At 46.3% G+C, this 16,545-nt stretch overlaps 1 protein-coding gene across 1 annotated transcript in view; it reads left to right on the top strand.

The window, feature by feature from the left end:
• Window positions 1-737: 737 nt before the first annotated feature.
• Window positions 738-16,545, top strand: part of LOC117992251 (FHF complex subunit HOOK interacting protein 2A-like) — a 52,546-nt gene continuing 36,738 nt past the window's right edge. The window contains exons 1-10 of the mRNA XM_034979913.2: window positions 738-1,085; window positions 1,505-1,645; window positions 3,623-3,844; window positions 4,833-5,219; window positions 5,379-5,569; window positions 6,087-6,192; window positions 8,473-8,647; window positions 8,770-8,891; window positions 9,893-10,056; window positions 11,539-11,643. Of these exons, the coding sequence (XP_034835804.1) occupies window positions 1,041-1,085; window positions 1,505-1,645; window positions 3,623-3,844; window positions 4,833-5,219; window positions 5,379-5,569; window positions 6,087-6,192; window positions 8,473-8,647; window positions 8,770-8,891; window positions 9,893-10,056; window positions 11,539-11,643 (1,658 nt within the window). The 5' untranslated portion in view covers window positions 738-1,040. The remainder of the gene's footprint in view (window positions 1,086-1,504; window positions 1,646-3,622; window positions 3,845-4,832; window positions 5,220-5,378; window positions 5,570-6,086; window positions 6,193-8,472; window positions 8,648-8,769; window positions 8,892-9,892; window positions 10,057-11,538; window positions 11,644-16,545) is intronic.

Genomic DNA, 16,545 nt, shown 5'->3' on the forward strand with positions numbered 1-16,545 from the left:
AAGCCGCGGGGATCAGCTAGTTATATTATAAAGTTGTAGTAGGTACCTACCTACCTCAAACTAAGACCTCAAAGTACTCTGTGGACAACACCGACGAAAAAAGATTTGACAAGACAAATGGTTGACAAACAACGTCCAACGACATTATTTTGACAAAATGAATCCACAGACTAACGATTGTGCAAAGGATACTCAAAATAATCGATATTCATATTCCATTCGATAGAAATCTAATTTAGTCATAATATGCATCCTCACTAAAATGAAAATATGTAACTAAATCTTTATCAATATAAGATAGGTAATCTTTTAATGTTTGAATTTTTTACAATAGGTTTTGCAAAATTAAAATTATTGCACTGGATCGTGTTGGATGATAATAATTAGTGTCACATTAGTGTTTATTGTTTACCACAGAAGTCAGAACACTACCTATTATACCGGAGGTGTTTACCCTATAGTAGATAATCTATGCCCGTGTGCTTACAGTTTACTGCTGCGCAAAGAATTTGGAAGTACTACTACGTAGTACTCCACGGAGTACGGTGTATTCCTATGTCGATGCTGCTGCGTTGTCCTCACAGAGTACTTTGTAATATATGAAAGTTGTCCTACTGGATGTCTTGCTGCTGTTATTATTTAATCTGTGGAATTTTTAGCATGTCATCATGACGACTGGTCGATTGCGGGAAAACTACATCAAACACTATTACAATCGCAATCGTTACGATTGGCTAAATTTATGGTATTCTTGTTGCAATAATACATTGTAACCAATAGTGAGCGAGCATCATCAAGAGGTGATTACGATTGTAGCTTCTGTCACTCTAACCTCAAATGTCAAGAAAATGGAAAATATTGGAAAATTTACTTGTTTGACATTTTGAAAATAAATATCTCAAAAACTCGCTGTTTTTTACAATTTTGTGTAATGTAAAATTTTAAAAATGCCTTAGAAGTAATCGAAGATCTTTCTGAGGACTTGAAATCATAGCAGGGTCGTAATTGAATGACATGGTGGTAAACGGAGCGTGTCAACAATGCTAAGTCGATTTTCCGACGTTCTGCAGAGTGCCGCAGACGTTGTAAGTATAATTAATTAATTACAATCGCTACAAATTAATACATATACACATTAATACACTAGCTGATAATACATATTCATCACAATGAGCATTACATAGTGCATTTCATTTATTAAAGGTACCAATAGAACATAGTACATAGTACATAGTACATAGCTCGTCTGATAACCTTATAAGGTTTTGCTCATTTATTTTTTTATACTACCTATTCTTGAAAATCTGAAATAGCACTTTATGTTTTTGATGTTATTCCAAGTCCTAAATGGTGCCTCAGGTTTTCAAAGTCCAAGTCAAAGTCAAATATTATTGGGATTGTACTGAGCTCATGTAGGACGTCAGTCGGGGGACTCTCGTACCTCAAAGTTTACATTGTTGGCTCAATGAGCTTCACCTAAGTGTTACATGCGCGTGTGTGTCAGCTGGCGCCGCCGGCGTCCCGGCTGGAGGACCTGGAGTACCACTGGAAGATGGTGGTGAACTTCTACGGGGGCTACGACGAGAGCAGCAAGCTGCACATGGAAGACACGCGCGTGCCGCACCATCTGCACCAGATGCTGCAGGTAACACACACATAGTGATATTATAAATGTAAAATTGTGTCTCTCTGCCTATCTGCTATATCCTTTCGACCGATTTTAATGAAATTGGGTACAGAGATAGCTTGCATCCCAAGAAAGGAAATAGGCTACTTTTTATCCAGGAAAATCAAAGAGTTTCCAGGGATTTATAAAAACCTAAATCTACGGGGAGCAAGTCGCAGGCATTATCCAAAAATTTACCTGCTTATAGTTCACCTGCTTGTAGTTTACCTGCTTGTAGTTTACCTGGTTGCAGTTCACCTGCTTGTAGTTTACCTGCTTGTAGTTTACCTGCTTGTAGTTCACCTGCTTGTAGTTTACCTGCTTGTAGTTCACCTGCTTGTAGTTTACCTGGTTGCAGTTCACCTGCTTGTAGTTTACCTGCTTGTAGTTCACCTGCTTGTAGTTTACCTGCTTGTAGTTCACCTGCTTGTAGTTTACCTGCTTGTAGTTCACCTGCTTGTAGTTTACCTGCTTGTAGTTCACCTGCTTGTAGTTCACCTGCTTGTAGTTTACCTGCTTGTAGTTCACCTGCTTGTAGTTCACCTGCTTGTAGTTCTTCAGTTTATCTGTTATTACTGATGTCAGTTAATTAGCTGAGCATACAGTCATCTGAATGAGCGGCCACTTAGACCGGTAAGACCGCAAACCCGCTTCCTACGCAGAGACGGTCATCCCTTTGATTTTCTGGTATAAAATTTACAAATAGCTACATCAGGATCTGATGGACATTTATTTTCAAATCCAAGATCATGAACTTTTTACAAAAAATAGACACGGGTGTCGTTTTCAGGGTTTTCAAGAATGCTGATTTTGATAGTGACATTTATTTTCCTCGAAAACGACACCCATGCCTATTTTTTTTTTAAAGTCTATGTCTGCCATCTTAGATTCGAAAATAATTGTCACTATCAAAATCGGCATCCTCGAAAACCCTGAAAACAACACTCATGTCTATTTTTTGTAAAAAGTCCATGTCGGCCATCTTGGATTTGAAAATAAATGTCACTATCAAAATCAGCACCCTGGAAAACTCTGAAAACGACACCCATGTCTATTTTTTGTAAAAAATCCATGTTCGCCATCTTGGATTTGAAAATAAATGTCATCATCAAATTCAGCATCCTCGAAAACCCTGAAAACGACATCCATGTCTTTTTTTGTAAAAAGTCCGTGTCCGCCATCTTGGATTTGAAAATAAATGTCATTATCAAAATCAACACCTTGGAAAACCCTGAAAACGACACCCATGTCTATTTTTTGTAATAGATCCATGTCCGCCATTTTGGATTTGGAAATAAATGTCATCATCAAATTCAGCATCCTCGAAAACCATGAAAACGACACCCATGTCTAATATTTTGTAAAAAGTTCATGTCCGCCATCTTGGATTTGAAAATAAATGACATCACGGAAAAGTGCACATTCAGTTAACACTTGTTACACACGCAATATTATGTAGGTGTCACTCAACGGGAATAACTCCCAGCACACAGGGTCACTCCTATCTTTCCACTGGTCGAAATGATCCAGAACACCCACTGTTCACTGACTCTAGTTTCGCTCGGGGATCCCGAGATTAGGATTCTACCGCATTTAGCTGGTGAAGTGGTAAAGCGGTGACCTGAACAGGGGTATCGTTACAATCCTTATCATCCCGAGTGACACTTCAGTCATTTTTTTCAGATAACATGATGACTCGTGTTTAGATCTCTAAGATAACTTAAAGATAGGCCGATGCAACGGTAATCCGATACAACCGGTGAGAGATCAGCTCGGGACAGAAGGCACTGGGGTGGAACATCGCCAAATTCCTAATTTCGGGCTGCTGTTGAAACTATTTTGACAGAATATCATATAACTGTTCCGACTCGGGAGCTCGCGATCAGCAGCGCCCGAGCTCCGAGGTGTATATGCTAGTCGCTAGACGCAGTATGTAATGCGTGCCGTGTGCGTCAGCTGATAGTGGAGGAGCAGACGGAGCAGGCGGACGGCTGCGTGGGGCCGTGCCTGGAGGCGGTGGTGCGGCGCCGCGTGGCGCTGCTGGACGCGCTGGCGGCGCTGGCGCGGGCCGACCGGCCGACGGGCGCGCGCTCCGCTGCGCTCACGCTCGCCGCCGCGCTGCTGCGCCGCACGCGGCAGCCCTGCCTGCACAGCGCGCACGTGTACAGGCCGCTGCAGGTGAGTGATGTCACACTCGACAAACGATATTTGATTCGTATCTGATACGAGATAGTTTGTGATGCATCTTGTTGCAATGTGCACAAATACGGGATAATTATATCCGGCTGTGGTTCAATCGATAACATTTCATGACGTAGTCCCGAACAAATGTACCGCCGACAGTACTCTCACTAAGTTTTCTGCAATCTGGACTATATATAAAGTTTCAAGACAACCGTTGGCCCAGCCGGCGCTACCGAGCACAACCAACCGCTCGGTGGGAGATCTCCCTTTGGTACGGTCGAGCCTGCACACCGCTCCCGTACACGGTTATTAGAGAAGACTAATTCTTGCATCTTATTGATAAGTGGATTTAATTATTTGATGACCACTCCTTAATTGTGTTGGAGTAGTTTCTATTGGAATTGTGGATATTCAAATAGTGAAGTGTCATCTCCAATTATTGTCGTGATACAAATAGTGGTGCACCAAGAAAGTGTTGCTACATGGATTCCGGAGACTGTCGGAAAATTGGGCTATATGGATCCCAATTTTTTTTCTAGAAGTGCTAGATTGAATTACAACTAAATTTTTTAATACTAAAATCTAAATATTTAAAAGGAAAAGGTGACTGACTGACTGACTGACTGATCTATCAACGCACAGCTCAAACGCTGCAATTTGGCATGCAGATAGCTATTATGACGTAAGCATCCGCTAAGAAAGGATTTTTGAAAATTCAACTCCTAAAGGGGTGAAATAGGGGTTTAAAATTTGTGTAGTCCACGCGGACGAAGTCGCGAGCATAAGCTAGTATTAAATAAAATTAAAACTTGCTTTTTTTGTAATATCTTAGATATCCCTATTGAAATACAATGTTGCGCTTCTTGCTAACTCTGCTCACAATTATTAATGTTGCCAACATTTGTGAACGTGTAAAGCTTATATAAAACTGTGCCTGTTATCATTTGATTGGGGCGTAAAAATGTAATGTAATGTTTGGCAGCGGATGTTGCTGCAATGCAACGAGAACCCCGCGTCTCCCACTGAGAAGGAAGAAGTGGAACTGCTGCTGACGCTGTGCGGGCTGGTGCGCAAGGAGCCCGGCCTCGCCAACCTGTTCACGACGCCCTACGTGGAGGAGCGCGCCGGCCTACTGAGCGTGCCCGAGGATATCCAGCGCCTGTTCCCTGTGCGCAGCGAGGCCCGCACGCCGAAGAAGAACCCGCTGTTCGACGTGGAGCCGCCGCGCGCGCGCGTGGCCATCGTGCGCCTCGGCCGCGACGACGAGGATGAGGACGAGGAGGGCTCGAGCCGCAGCCGCAAGACGCAGTACGACGACAACGACAAGTTCCTGCTCATCGACCTGCTGCTGACCTACTTGCACAGTGCTGTGAGTTACTTTCTTACTGGTTCACTTAAAGCGACGCTTTTATCCTGTCCCAGGGAACTTGTTCACTATAGTCTCTGTGTGACTATTAATTTTACTGGCTTCACAGCTCTAGGTTCTTTGCCCTTTAGAGCGTCTGCAAGTGTCTGTGTGTGTGCGCAGGACAACCAGGTGGTGCTGCGCGCGTGCGAGGGCATCATGATCGTGTGCTCGCTGCCCGAAGACGACATCGCCAACCTGGTGACCAGCAGCCCGGCCTGCGAGAGCGTGGTGGAGCAGCTGCTGCGCAAGTACCGCGCCGTGCCGCCCGACCTCGACCCCGGCGACGTGGACCAGCTCAACATCACCTGGGCGTGAGATACTGCACTTGTTACAGCCCAAATCTCCACCAGACACACTCGACCTTTGGGGGGTGAACATGAAATACGCAGTTCTTCCAAATATATCCGATGTTCCTAACAGGTGACCAGAGTGGCTAAGGAATATCCAAAGGTGTCGGTCATATACTGTATTTTACTAAGCTTCAAGATCCGTTTGATTTGACCAATGTGTTGATTATGATCCTCATTAGTTTTTTTGTTTTAACCAAAGAAATTTAAATTCAATTTTGGGAACGATAGTTGTAGAACATGGTTTGTCCTTCGATTCGTTTGAGAGCACAGGGTTTTGATAAAGCTTCCCATGCCAGACCAATCGCTCTAAGTTTATTTGGCACTGATCGTTTCCCAAGGTTCAGACAATGCTGATTTCCGTCAAGTGTTCAATGTGACGCTAGTTGATCTGGTTACGTTACGGAAGCTGTATCCGCGTCAACTCCTGAATATCTTGGAACATGAGGAGCTGACTGATATTATGTTGTATTGTGTCCAGGTACGTATCCCCGGAGTTCTGCGAGCAGAGCGCCCCGCGGTTCCCCGGCCGCAGACAGCTCACTGCCTTCTTCTCGTGGCTCGACTACTGCGACACGCTCATGAAGGTGAGGCCCGTATGTTGTATTGTGTCCAGGTACGTATCCCCGGAGTTCTGCGAGCAGAGCGCCCCGCGGCTCCCCGGCCGCAGACAGCTCACTGCCTTCTTCTCGTGGCTCGACTACTGCGACACGCTCATGAAGGTGAGGCCCGTATGTTGTATTGTGTCCAGGTACGTATCCCCGGAGTTCTGCGAGCAGAGCGCCCCGCGGCTCCCCGGCCGCAGACAGCTCACTGCCTTCTTCTCGTGGCTCGACTACTGCGACACGCTCATGAAGGTGAGGCCCGTATGTTGTATTGTGTCCAGGTACGTATCCCCGGAGTTCTGCGAGCAGAGCGCCCCGCGGCTCCCCGGCCGCAGACAGCTCACTGCCTTCTTCTCGTGGCTCGACTACTGCGACACGCTCATGAAGGTGAGGCCCGTATGTTGTATTGTGTCCAGGTACGTATCCCCGGAGTTCTGCGAGCAGAGCGCCCCGCGGTTCCCCGGCCGCAGACAGCTCACTGCCTTCTTCTCGTGGCTCGACTACTGCGACACGCTCATGAAGGTGAGGCCCGTATGTTGTATTGTGTCCAGGTACGTATCCCCGGAGTTCTGCGAGCAGAGCGCCCCGCGGCTCCCCGGCCGCAGACAGCTCACTGCCTTCTTCTCGTGGCTCGACTACTGCGACACGCTCATGAAGGTGAGGCCCGTATGTTGTATTGTGTCCAGGTACGTATCCCCGGAGTTCTGCGAGCAGAGCGCCCCGCGGCTCCCCGGCCGCAGACAGCTCACTGCCTTCTTCTCGTGGCTCGACTACTGCGACACGCTCATGAAGGTGAGGCCCGTATGTTGTATTGTGTCCAGGTACGTATCCCCGGAGTTCTGCGAGCAGAGCGCCCCGCGGCTCCCCGGCCGCAGACAGCTCACTGCCTTCTTCTCGTGGCTCGACTACTGCGACACGCTCATGAAGGTGAGGCCCGTATGTTGTATTGTGTCCAGGTACGTATCCCCGGAGTTCTGCGAGCAGAGCGCCCCGCGGCTCCCCGGCCGCAGACAGCTCACTGCCTTCTTCTCGTGGCTCGACTACTGCGACACGCTCATGAAGGTGAGGCCCGTATGTTGTATTGTGTCCAGGTACGTATCCCCGGAGTTCTGCGAGCAGAGCGCCCCGCGGTTCCCCGGCCGCAGACAGCTCACTGCCTTCTTCTCGTGGCTCGACTACTGCGACACGCTCATGAAGGTGAGGCCCGTATGTTGTATTGTGTCCAGGTACGTATCCCCGGAGTTCTGCGAGCAGAGCGCCCCGCGGTTCCCCGGCCGCAGACAGCTCACTGCCTTCTTCTCGTGGCTCGACTACTGCGACACGCTCATGAAGGTGAGGCCCGTATGTTGTATTGTGTCCAGGTACGTATCCCCGGAGTTCTGCGAGCAGAGCGCCCCGCGGCTCCCCGGCCGCAGACAGCTCACTGCCTTCTTCTCGTGGCTCGACTACTGCGACACGCTCATGAAGGTGAGGCCCGTATGTTGTATTGTGTCCAGGTACGTATCCCCGGAGTTCTGCGAGCAGAGCGCCCCGCGGCTCCCCGGCCGCAGACAGCTCACTGCCTTCTTCTCGTGGCTCGACTACTTCGTGAACGTGAGGCCCGTATGCTAGGGTAGTTGGAAATTGAAGCATTCGATCTTCAATATCGAAAATAGAATATTTCTCGCATATTGACTTTTAAATTAGAATTTTAAAAAAATATCTTTCATTTATTGTGATTTTGAAAAGGGTATCGTACCAAAACTTCCGTAAACAACGTAAAAGTGTACTTACATAAATTGCACTGACGTATAACAAGATAAAAACTTCCCATAAATGTACTAGTAGATGTAAGACTAGGTCAATGAATGTGAACATCAGAAGTGGGATAATCCTAAAGTATTTGCCAATGTTTACTGCCGGTGTGAATATAGCTACGTTCGATGCTCAGAAAGTGATCAGGCGACAGTGAGACGTAGATCGCGCGCGTCTGCTTCCTGCCTGAAGTTAGCGGAATTTGGTTAAATGATTTGACAGTTCCATGCAAACTCATATAACCTCCAACTCCAGTGACTAGAATTTTCACTCAAATATACACAGTTATAGATTTAACGCGTGCCATTCAAGAAACGAATCGAAAGGAGCAACGTTAATCATTTGATTTCACTTACACGTATACCTGTGTATAGTGTGTGAGTGTCGTGTCTGGGTGTGCAGGAGTGTCACCCCATCATCGCGCGTATACCTGTGTATAGTGTGTGAGTGTCGTGTCTGGGTGTGCAGGAGTGTCACCCCATCATCGCGGCGCACCTGGCGCGCGTGTTCCGCTCGCACTTCCTGGAGGCGGCGGCGGAGGCGCTGAGCGGAGCGGAGCGGCCCTCGCCGCGCGCCGCGCTGCTCACCACGGCGCTGCTGGCCAAGTGCCTGCGCGTCGTGGACTCGCCCGACCTCATCAACGGTGAGCCCGAGCATGCATCCGCTTGAACGACTTGTCTTGCACTATATGGTGCCTTAATTATAATGTCTTGTCTAAATATACAAAAGAAAAAGGTGACTTGTGTTATGTTATTGTTACGCCAGAGTTCTCCAACTGGCTGGTGGGTGAGGGCCACATGTCGGAATGGCCGTTGCTGCTGGCTCTGATAGACAACTGCCTCGCGGATGACCACGACTTGACGCTGGAGACGCTGCGCTTCTTCGAGGTGAGTGTGAGAGAACTGTCTCCGATTGACTGGCGAGTGACGAATATATCAGGATGGCCGTTGCTGCTGGCTCGTATAGACAACTGCCTCGCGGATGACCACGACTTGACGCTGGAGACGCTGCGCTTCTTCGAGGTGAGTGTGAGAGAACTGTCTCCGATTGACTGGCGAGTGACGAATATATCAGGATGGCCGTTGCTGCTGGCTCTGATAGACAACTGCCTCGCGGATGACCACGACTTGACGCTGGAGACGCTGCGCTTCTTCGAGGTGAGTGTGAGAGAACTGTCTCCGATTGACTGGCGAGTGACGAATATATCAGGATGGCCGTTGCTGCTGGCTCTGATAGACAACTGCCTCGCGGATGACCACGACTTGACGCTGGAGACGCTGCGCTTCTTCGAGGTGAGTGTGAGAGAACTGTCTCCGATTGACTGGCGAGTGACGAATATATCAGGATGGCCGTTGCTGCTGGCTCGGATAGACAACTGCCTCGCGGATGACCACGACTTGACGCTGGAGACGCTGCGCTTCTTCGAGGTGAGTGTGAGAGAACTGTCTCCGATTGACTGGCGAGTGACGAATATATCAGGATGGCCGTTGCTGCTGGCTCTGATAGACAACTGCCTCGCGGATGACCACGACTTGACGCTGGAGACGCTGCGCTTCTTCGAGGTGAGTGTGAGAGAACTGTCTCCGATTGACTGGCGAGTGACGAATATATCAGGATGGCCGTTGCTGCTGGCTCTGATAGACAACTGCCTCGCGGATGACCACGACTTGACGCTGGAGACGCTGCGCGTCTTCGAGGTGAGTGTGAGAGAACTGTCTCCGATTGACTGGCGAGTGACGAATATATCAGGATGGCCGTTGCAGAAACGATGACTAATATTTACATGACAAATATCTAGGTAATTTTCTGCTTGTTTAATCGAATGTATGCTTTACACGATCTTCTATTTTATGTACGAGTTGTTTATTGAACGTGTGACTGGACGCAGGTGATCATCGAGAAGGGCACGGAGCACAGCATGGACCGGCTGGTGCTGTCGCGCGTGTGCGCGCGGGGCTACTGCGCGCCGCCGCCCGCCGCGCTCGCGCCGCTGCAGGACGAGCGGGACAGGCTCAACGACCTCTCCTTCGCGAGGGAGCGGGAGAGGAACAGGTACGTGTGACTGGGACGCAAGTGATCGTCGAGAAGGGCACGGAGCGCAGCATGGACCGGCTGGTGCTGTCGTGCGTGTGCGCGCGCGGCAACTTCTCGCCGCCGCCCGCCGCGCTCGCGCCGCTGCAGGACGAGTGGGACAGGCTCAACGACCTCTCCTTCGCGAGGGAGCGGGAGAGGAACAGGTACGTGTGACTGGGACGCAAGTGATCGTCGAGAAGGGCACGGAGCGCAGCATGGACCGGCTGGTGCTGTCGTGCGTGTGCGCGCGCGGCAACTTCTCGCCGCCGCCCGCCGCGCTCGCGCCGCTGCAGGACGAGTGGGACAGGCTCAACGACCTCTCCTTCGCGAGGGAGCGGGAGAGGAACAGGTACGTGTGACTGGGACGCAAGTGATCGTCGAGAAGGGCACGGAGCGCAGCATGAACCGGCTGGTGCTGTCGTGCGTGTGCGCGCGCGGCAACTTCTCGCCGCCGCCCGCCGCGCCCGCGCCGCTGCAGGACGAGTGGGACAGGCTCAACGACCTCTCCTTCGCGAGGGAGCGGGAGAGGAACAGGTACATGTGACTGGGACGCAGGTGATCATCGAGAAGGGCACGGAGCACAGCATGGACCGGCTGGTGCTGTCGTGCGTGTGCGCGCGCGGCAACTTCGCGCCGCCGTCCGCCGCGCCCGCGCCGCTGCAGGACGAGTGGGACAGGCTCAACGACCTCTCCTTCGCGAGGGAGCGGGAGAGGAACAGGTACATGTGACTGGGACGCAGGTGATCATCGAGAAGGGCACGGAGCACAGCATGGACCGGCTGGTGCTGTCGTGCGTGTGCGCGCGCGGCTACTTCGCGCCGCCGTCCGCCGCGCCCGCGCCGCTGCAGGACGAGTGGGACAGGCTCAACGACCTCTCCTTCGCGAGGGAGCGGGAGAGGAACAGGTACATGTGACTGGGACGCAGGTGATCATCGAGAAGGGCACGGAGCACAGCATGGACCGGCTGGTGCTGTCGTGCGTGTGCGCGCGCGGCTACTTCGCGCCGCCGTCCGCCGCGCCCGCGCCGCTGCAGGACGAGTGGGACAGGCTCAACGACCTCTCCTTCGCGAGGGAGCGGGAGAGGAACAGATGCGTACATTGTTGACATTCCACCGGAAGTTTATACAAGTTTGTTTGGTTCTACACAAATATCGAAGTATAAAGCTATCCTTTTTACGACGCCTCTAGTCCCTGGAAGAAGTTTTCTTGTTTGATACTGGTAACGTGTGTAAGTCGTTCAGGACTATTGACTATTGAGTGTATGCGCCCTGCTTCGGGCGGGGATCCCAACTTTCTTTGGTCTTCTTTGAACTTTTTAAACACTTAATTTGTACTCCATAATACACAGTAATGAATACAGACACGAATGAAAGAGTTGCACAGGAAGAAAGAAGTAAAATACAGATGGCGGCTTTGTATCTATCGCGAGGAGTGACAAGTAAGGGTGCGGTCGGTCGGCAGGGAGGCGCTGCAGCAGCTGCAGCACGAGCAGCACGTGAACTCGCACGTGAGCGCGCTGCTGGCGCATGAGGCGCCCGCGCCGCTGCTGCACCGCACCATCAACAGGTGAGAGAGCACCTTTATACGCACAACATTACACTCGCGCAACACTCATGGCGACTTCATACTGCTTGCAATTTATTAAAATATCAAAATTTACGGAGTCAAGTGGTGATTTTTTTAAATGTACCCAGTTTTCCCACATCATTCCAAGACTTCGTGTATAATCCTCAAGCCTATAGCACATCATTCCAAGACTTCGTGTATAATCCTCAAGCCTATAGCACATCATTCCAAGACTTCGTGTATAATCCTCAAGCCTATATCACATCATTCCAAGACTTCGTGTATAATCCTCAAGCCTATAGCACATCATTCCAAGACTTCGTGTATAATCCTCAAGCCTATAGCACATCATTCCAAGACTTCGTGTATAATCCTCAAGCCTATAGCACATCATTCCAAGACTTCGTGTATAATCCTCAAGCCTATAGCACATCATTCCAAGACTTCGTGTATAATCCTCAAGCCTATATCATATCATCGGTTTGATATCGCAGCCGAGTATAAACAGCAATTTCTCGGTTTCATAAATATTAATTAAATCCTTAAATGCATAGCATTAAATGCTTCATCAATATGTACATTATTAATTAATTTGAATCTGTACAATATGTGGTCAGCTGACGCGCCTGTTTGCTTCTAGGCGACTAACGCTACTGCAAACACGCGTCGCGCAGCTCGTGGTGGCCGACGCCTCGCGCTCGCACGCTGCACCCGCCTCGTAGACCGAGCCGTGCCGTGACCGTGCCAGAAGCGTGCCACATCGCTACACTCGCGTTTTGAGTTCAACATTTGGGTTTAAGTGGAATTTTCAACTAAAAGACGCGTATTCAAAGTTAGCGTGAATTCTGTTTAATGATTCGACAGCTCCGTGCGAACACAGATAACCTCCAACGCCAGTGATTACACTTTTCACTTAAATATACACAGTGCCAACTCGTGCCAATCATTCTGTCACTTACACACTGTACCTGTGTATAATGTGCGAGTGAGACGGAACGATCAGTGCCACTGCTGGCACGAGTCATGCCCGCTGTGCTGGGAAGTGAACGGCACGGTCGCCGGTCGGTAGTGGGCGGGAACAGTATTATGCTACCTAGTATAAGATAAACTATAAATAGATTTTGTTGAAATAAGGTAAATACGACGACATATCAGTGGCATATTGTTAATTTAAACCAAAGTACAAATTATCTCTAACCAGAGGGCCATGGTTATCGGTTCATTGAAGTGAAACTTCTTTATTCGCGCGGAAAATACTATACCGCATAGACTTCTTGTAATCATAAGAAAACTTGCCAAAATTTTAGAAAACGACTGCTGAGTAATGAGCGTAATATGAATATAAACCAAAGAAGTTTCACTTCTTCTGCATGTACGCAACACAAATGCGCGACTATTTTTTAAATTATATACATATATTTGCATTTGTCTTTTTTTGAATATACATATAATTGATCTTTAATATATTGTACATAAACATAATGAGAAAGTTTATATTATGTTCGAATTGGTTGTGATATAAGATTGCTCAGTTGCTTGAAGTGTACAAAATTGCCATTTAAATTAGGTGTAAATAAGTACTGCTGGTAAATAAAATAAAATTATAAAAGAACAGAAAATGTGAAATAATATACATACTTCAGCATAAAATAATTTCGTTTACGAAATATCTCAGTATCAAAAAGACGATCTCCCTCGACCTCGTAACATCTAATGTATCTATCTTTAAAAACATAAGACTTTGATATAACCTTCCACCCCCATTCCACCCTCTTAGGGAAGGATTTTCTGAACGCCGTGTCTTAGCTAACACCTAAGTTTTATAAAGAACCTACTTTCCAAATTTCACCTTAATTAACAATAATAAAACTTCCATACAAACTTTCATCCCCTATTTTACCACCCTTAGGGGGAGTTTTTCCAGAATAACTTCTACAGGTTTTATTATTTAAAACTAATAACCTAAATCTCGATTTTCACGTCTGTAACTTCAAAAACCTAGGACTTTCATATAACTTTCCAACCCCCATTTCATCCCTTTAGGGGGGGATTTTCTCATAGTCGTTTTTTAGCTGACACCTCACCTCATGACTTTTTCCTTTCCAAATTTCAAGTTAATAATATCAATAACTAGCTTATGCTCGCGACTTCGTCCGCGTGGACTACACGAATTTCAAACCCCTATTTCACCCCCTTAGGGGTTGTATTTTCAAAAATCCTTTCTTAGCGGACGCCTACGTCATAATAGCTATCTGCATGCCAAATTTCAGCTGGATCCGTCCAGTAGTTTGAGCTGTGCGTTGATAGATCAGTCAGTCAGTCAGTCAGTCACCTTTTCCTTTTAAAAGACGGATAACTGCAAATTCAGCCACTTATCTAGATAACATTTTCTGTAACTGCACGATTGTCGAAAAATCCATCATCACGAATCTAAGATCCGATCACTGTGGACAGATGATATCTGTCCCCAGTGATAAACAAGACACAACAAAACTAATAAAATATAGGCCAGTTACCATTAAAAAGGTAAAGCAGTTCAAACAAAAGGTTTTAACTGCTTTACCTAAACTTGAGTTCACACAGGGTGGTCCGGATGAACACTATAATGTTTTTTTTTTGATCTAATAAACTCTCAATTTAATTCTACTTTTAAAACTGTAGAGAAAAAAGCTGTCTAAAAATCTTAAATTTAGTGACTGGGCTACTGTTGGCATTTATAAAAGCAGAAATAAGTTGTTCGACTTGTATGCAGAAAAACAATATAATTATACTCCCTCATTTGTCGAATATGTCAGAAATTATTCTAAATTATTCAGAAAGGTTTGCATACAAGCAAAGTCACTTTTCATAAAACAAAAAGTTATTAACTCTGATAATAAAATAAAAGCAGCTTGGGATGTTATCTCTGATGAAATTGGGAAACAAAAAGTGGACAGCAATAAATTGGAGCTTAAAATTAATAACCGTGTTATTGACTCCAACATTGAAATTGCAAATACATTTGAGAATTTTTTCCGGAATATTCCAGTCACCACTACTAGTTCCCTTAGTTCCTCGCCAACAGAAGCCTATGATCTACTCAGGGCCAATGTTGCTGAGTGCGGTGTCTTGTTTAGGTTTGAATACGTTACACCACATGACATTATTAAAGTGTTCAAATCTTTACAAAGCAAAAAAACAGGAGATCTATGGGGGATATCAGTAAAAATAATCAGCAATATATCGATATTATTGCGCCATATCTAGCCATAATTTTTAATGAATCTGTGGATTCAGGATCCTTTCCAGACCTCTTGAAATGTAGTAAATTGATACCTCTTTTTAAATCTGGTTGCAGAAGTGATCCAAATAATTACAGGCCAATTTCAATTTTGCCAAAACTGAGCAAGATATTTGAGAAAATCATGCTCAACCAACTGCTTCGGCATTTTAATCTAAATAAGCTACTCCATTCTGAGCAGTATGGTTTCACTAAAGGTCGATCAACAACCGACGCGGCCGCAATGCTGTTAAAGCATATATTCAGTGCATGGGAAGGCTCACAGAATGCCATTGGTATTTTTTGTGACTTATCCAAGGCATTTGATTGCGTTGAGCACGAGACTCTCCTGGTTAAATTGAGCCACTACGGAATCAAAGACACTGCGCTTGGTCTCATTGCGTCTTATCTTGGTAATCGTATTCAAACAGTGTGTGTTAACGATGTAAAGTCATCCGGATCAGCCTCACTAATGGGTGTTCCTCAAGGCTCTATTCTAGGTCCTTTCATGTTCTTGGTATACATAAACGATTTACCATATTTTGTCCAAAATACTTGCGATATTGTACTATTTGCTGATGATACGTCTTTGATTTTTAAAGTTGATAGAAATAAAGACAATTTTGACGATGTGAGTGGTGCCATATCTCAGGTAACTCACTGGTTTACCGTAAATAATTTACTTTTAAATTAAAAAAAAACTAAGTGTGTTGAATTCGCACTGCCCAATACCAAGAACACAAGTAACATTAATTTAATGATAAATAACGATACATTAAAAATAGAAGAGACTACAACATTTTTGGGGATAACCTTAGATGCGAAGCTTCAATGGGGCACCCATATATCAACTCTTGCTAGCATATTAAGCTCTGCCGCTTACGCTGTTAGAAAGATTCGGCAGTTAACTGACGTGGAAACCGCAAAGATAGTATATTTTGCTTACTTCCATAGTATTATGTCTTATGGAATCTTAATATGGGGTAAAGCGTCAGATATTGGGAGAATTTTTGTATTACAAAAAAGGGCAATACGCGCAATTTATAACTTAAGACCACGCGATTCCCTTCGAGAGAAATTTAAGGAAATAGATATCCTTACTGTAGCCTCTCAATATATTTATAATAACATAATTTTTGTAAGACAAAATATTCTTAGTTACAAGAAAATTGGTGATCTACACAATACGCTAACTAGAAACAGAGACAAACTTGCAGCTCCTGCCTTCCGCCTCAGGAAAGTCCAAAAGTCATTTGTGGGTATTGGTATTACCTTTTATAATAAAATCCCGCAAACTATTTTGGACTTACCTTTGCACAAGTTTAAAAAATCTATTAAAAATATGCTCCTGAAAAAAGCATATTACACAATTGAAGATTATCTAAATGATAAAAGAGCGTGGATTTGACCTGCAGCTCGTTCCAGCAACGCACAAGACTGCAAATACTATTTTATACATGGCATAATTTTGTACCTATATCAAATATTTGAAAAGAGCAACCGCCGAGTTTCTTGCTGGTTCTTCTCGGCAGGAAAGGCATTCCGAACCAGTGGTAGATGCATCCGACTATTCGTAAGCACTTGTAAAAGTTTATACGAATAAAAAAGTTTTTTCATTTTCATTTTCATTTTCATTTTATATA

The sequence above is a fragment of the Maniola hyperantus genome, chromosome 21 (assembly GCF_902806685.2).
Source record: "Maniola hyperantus chromosome 21, iAphHyp1.2, whole genome shotgun sequence".
Taxonomy (NCBI): Eukaryota; Metazoa; Arthropoda; class Insecta; order Lepidoptera; family Nymphalidae; genus Maniola; species Maniola hyperantus.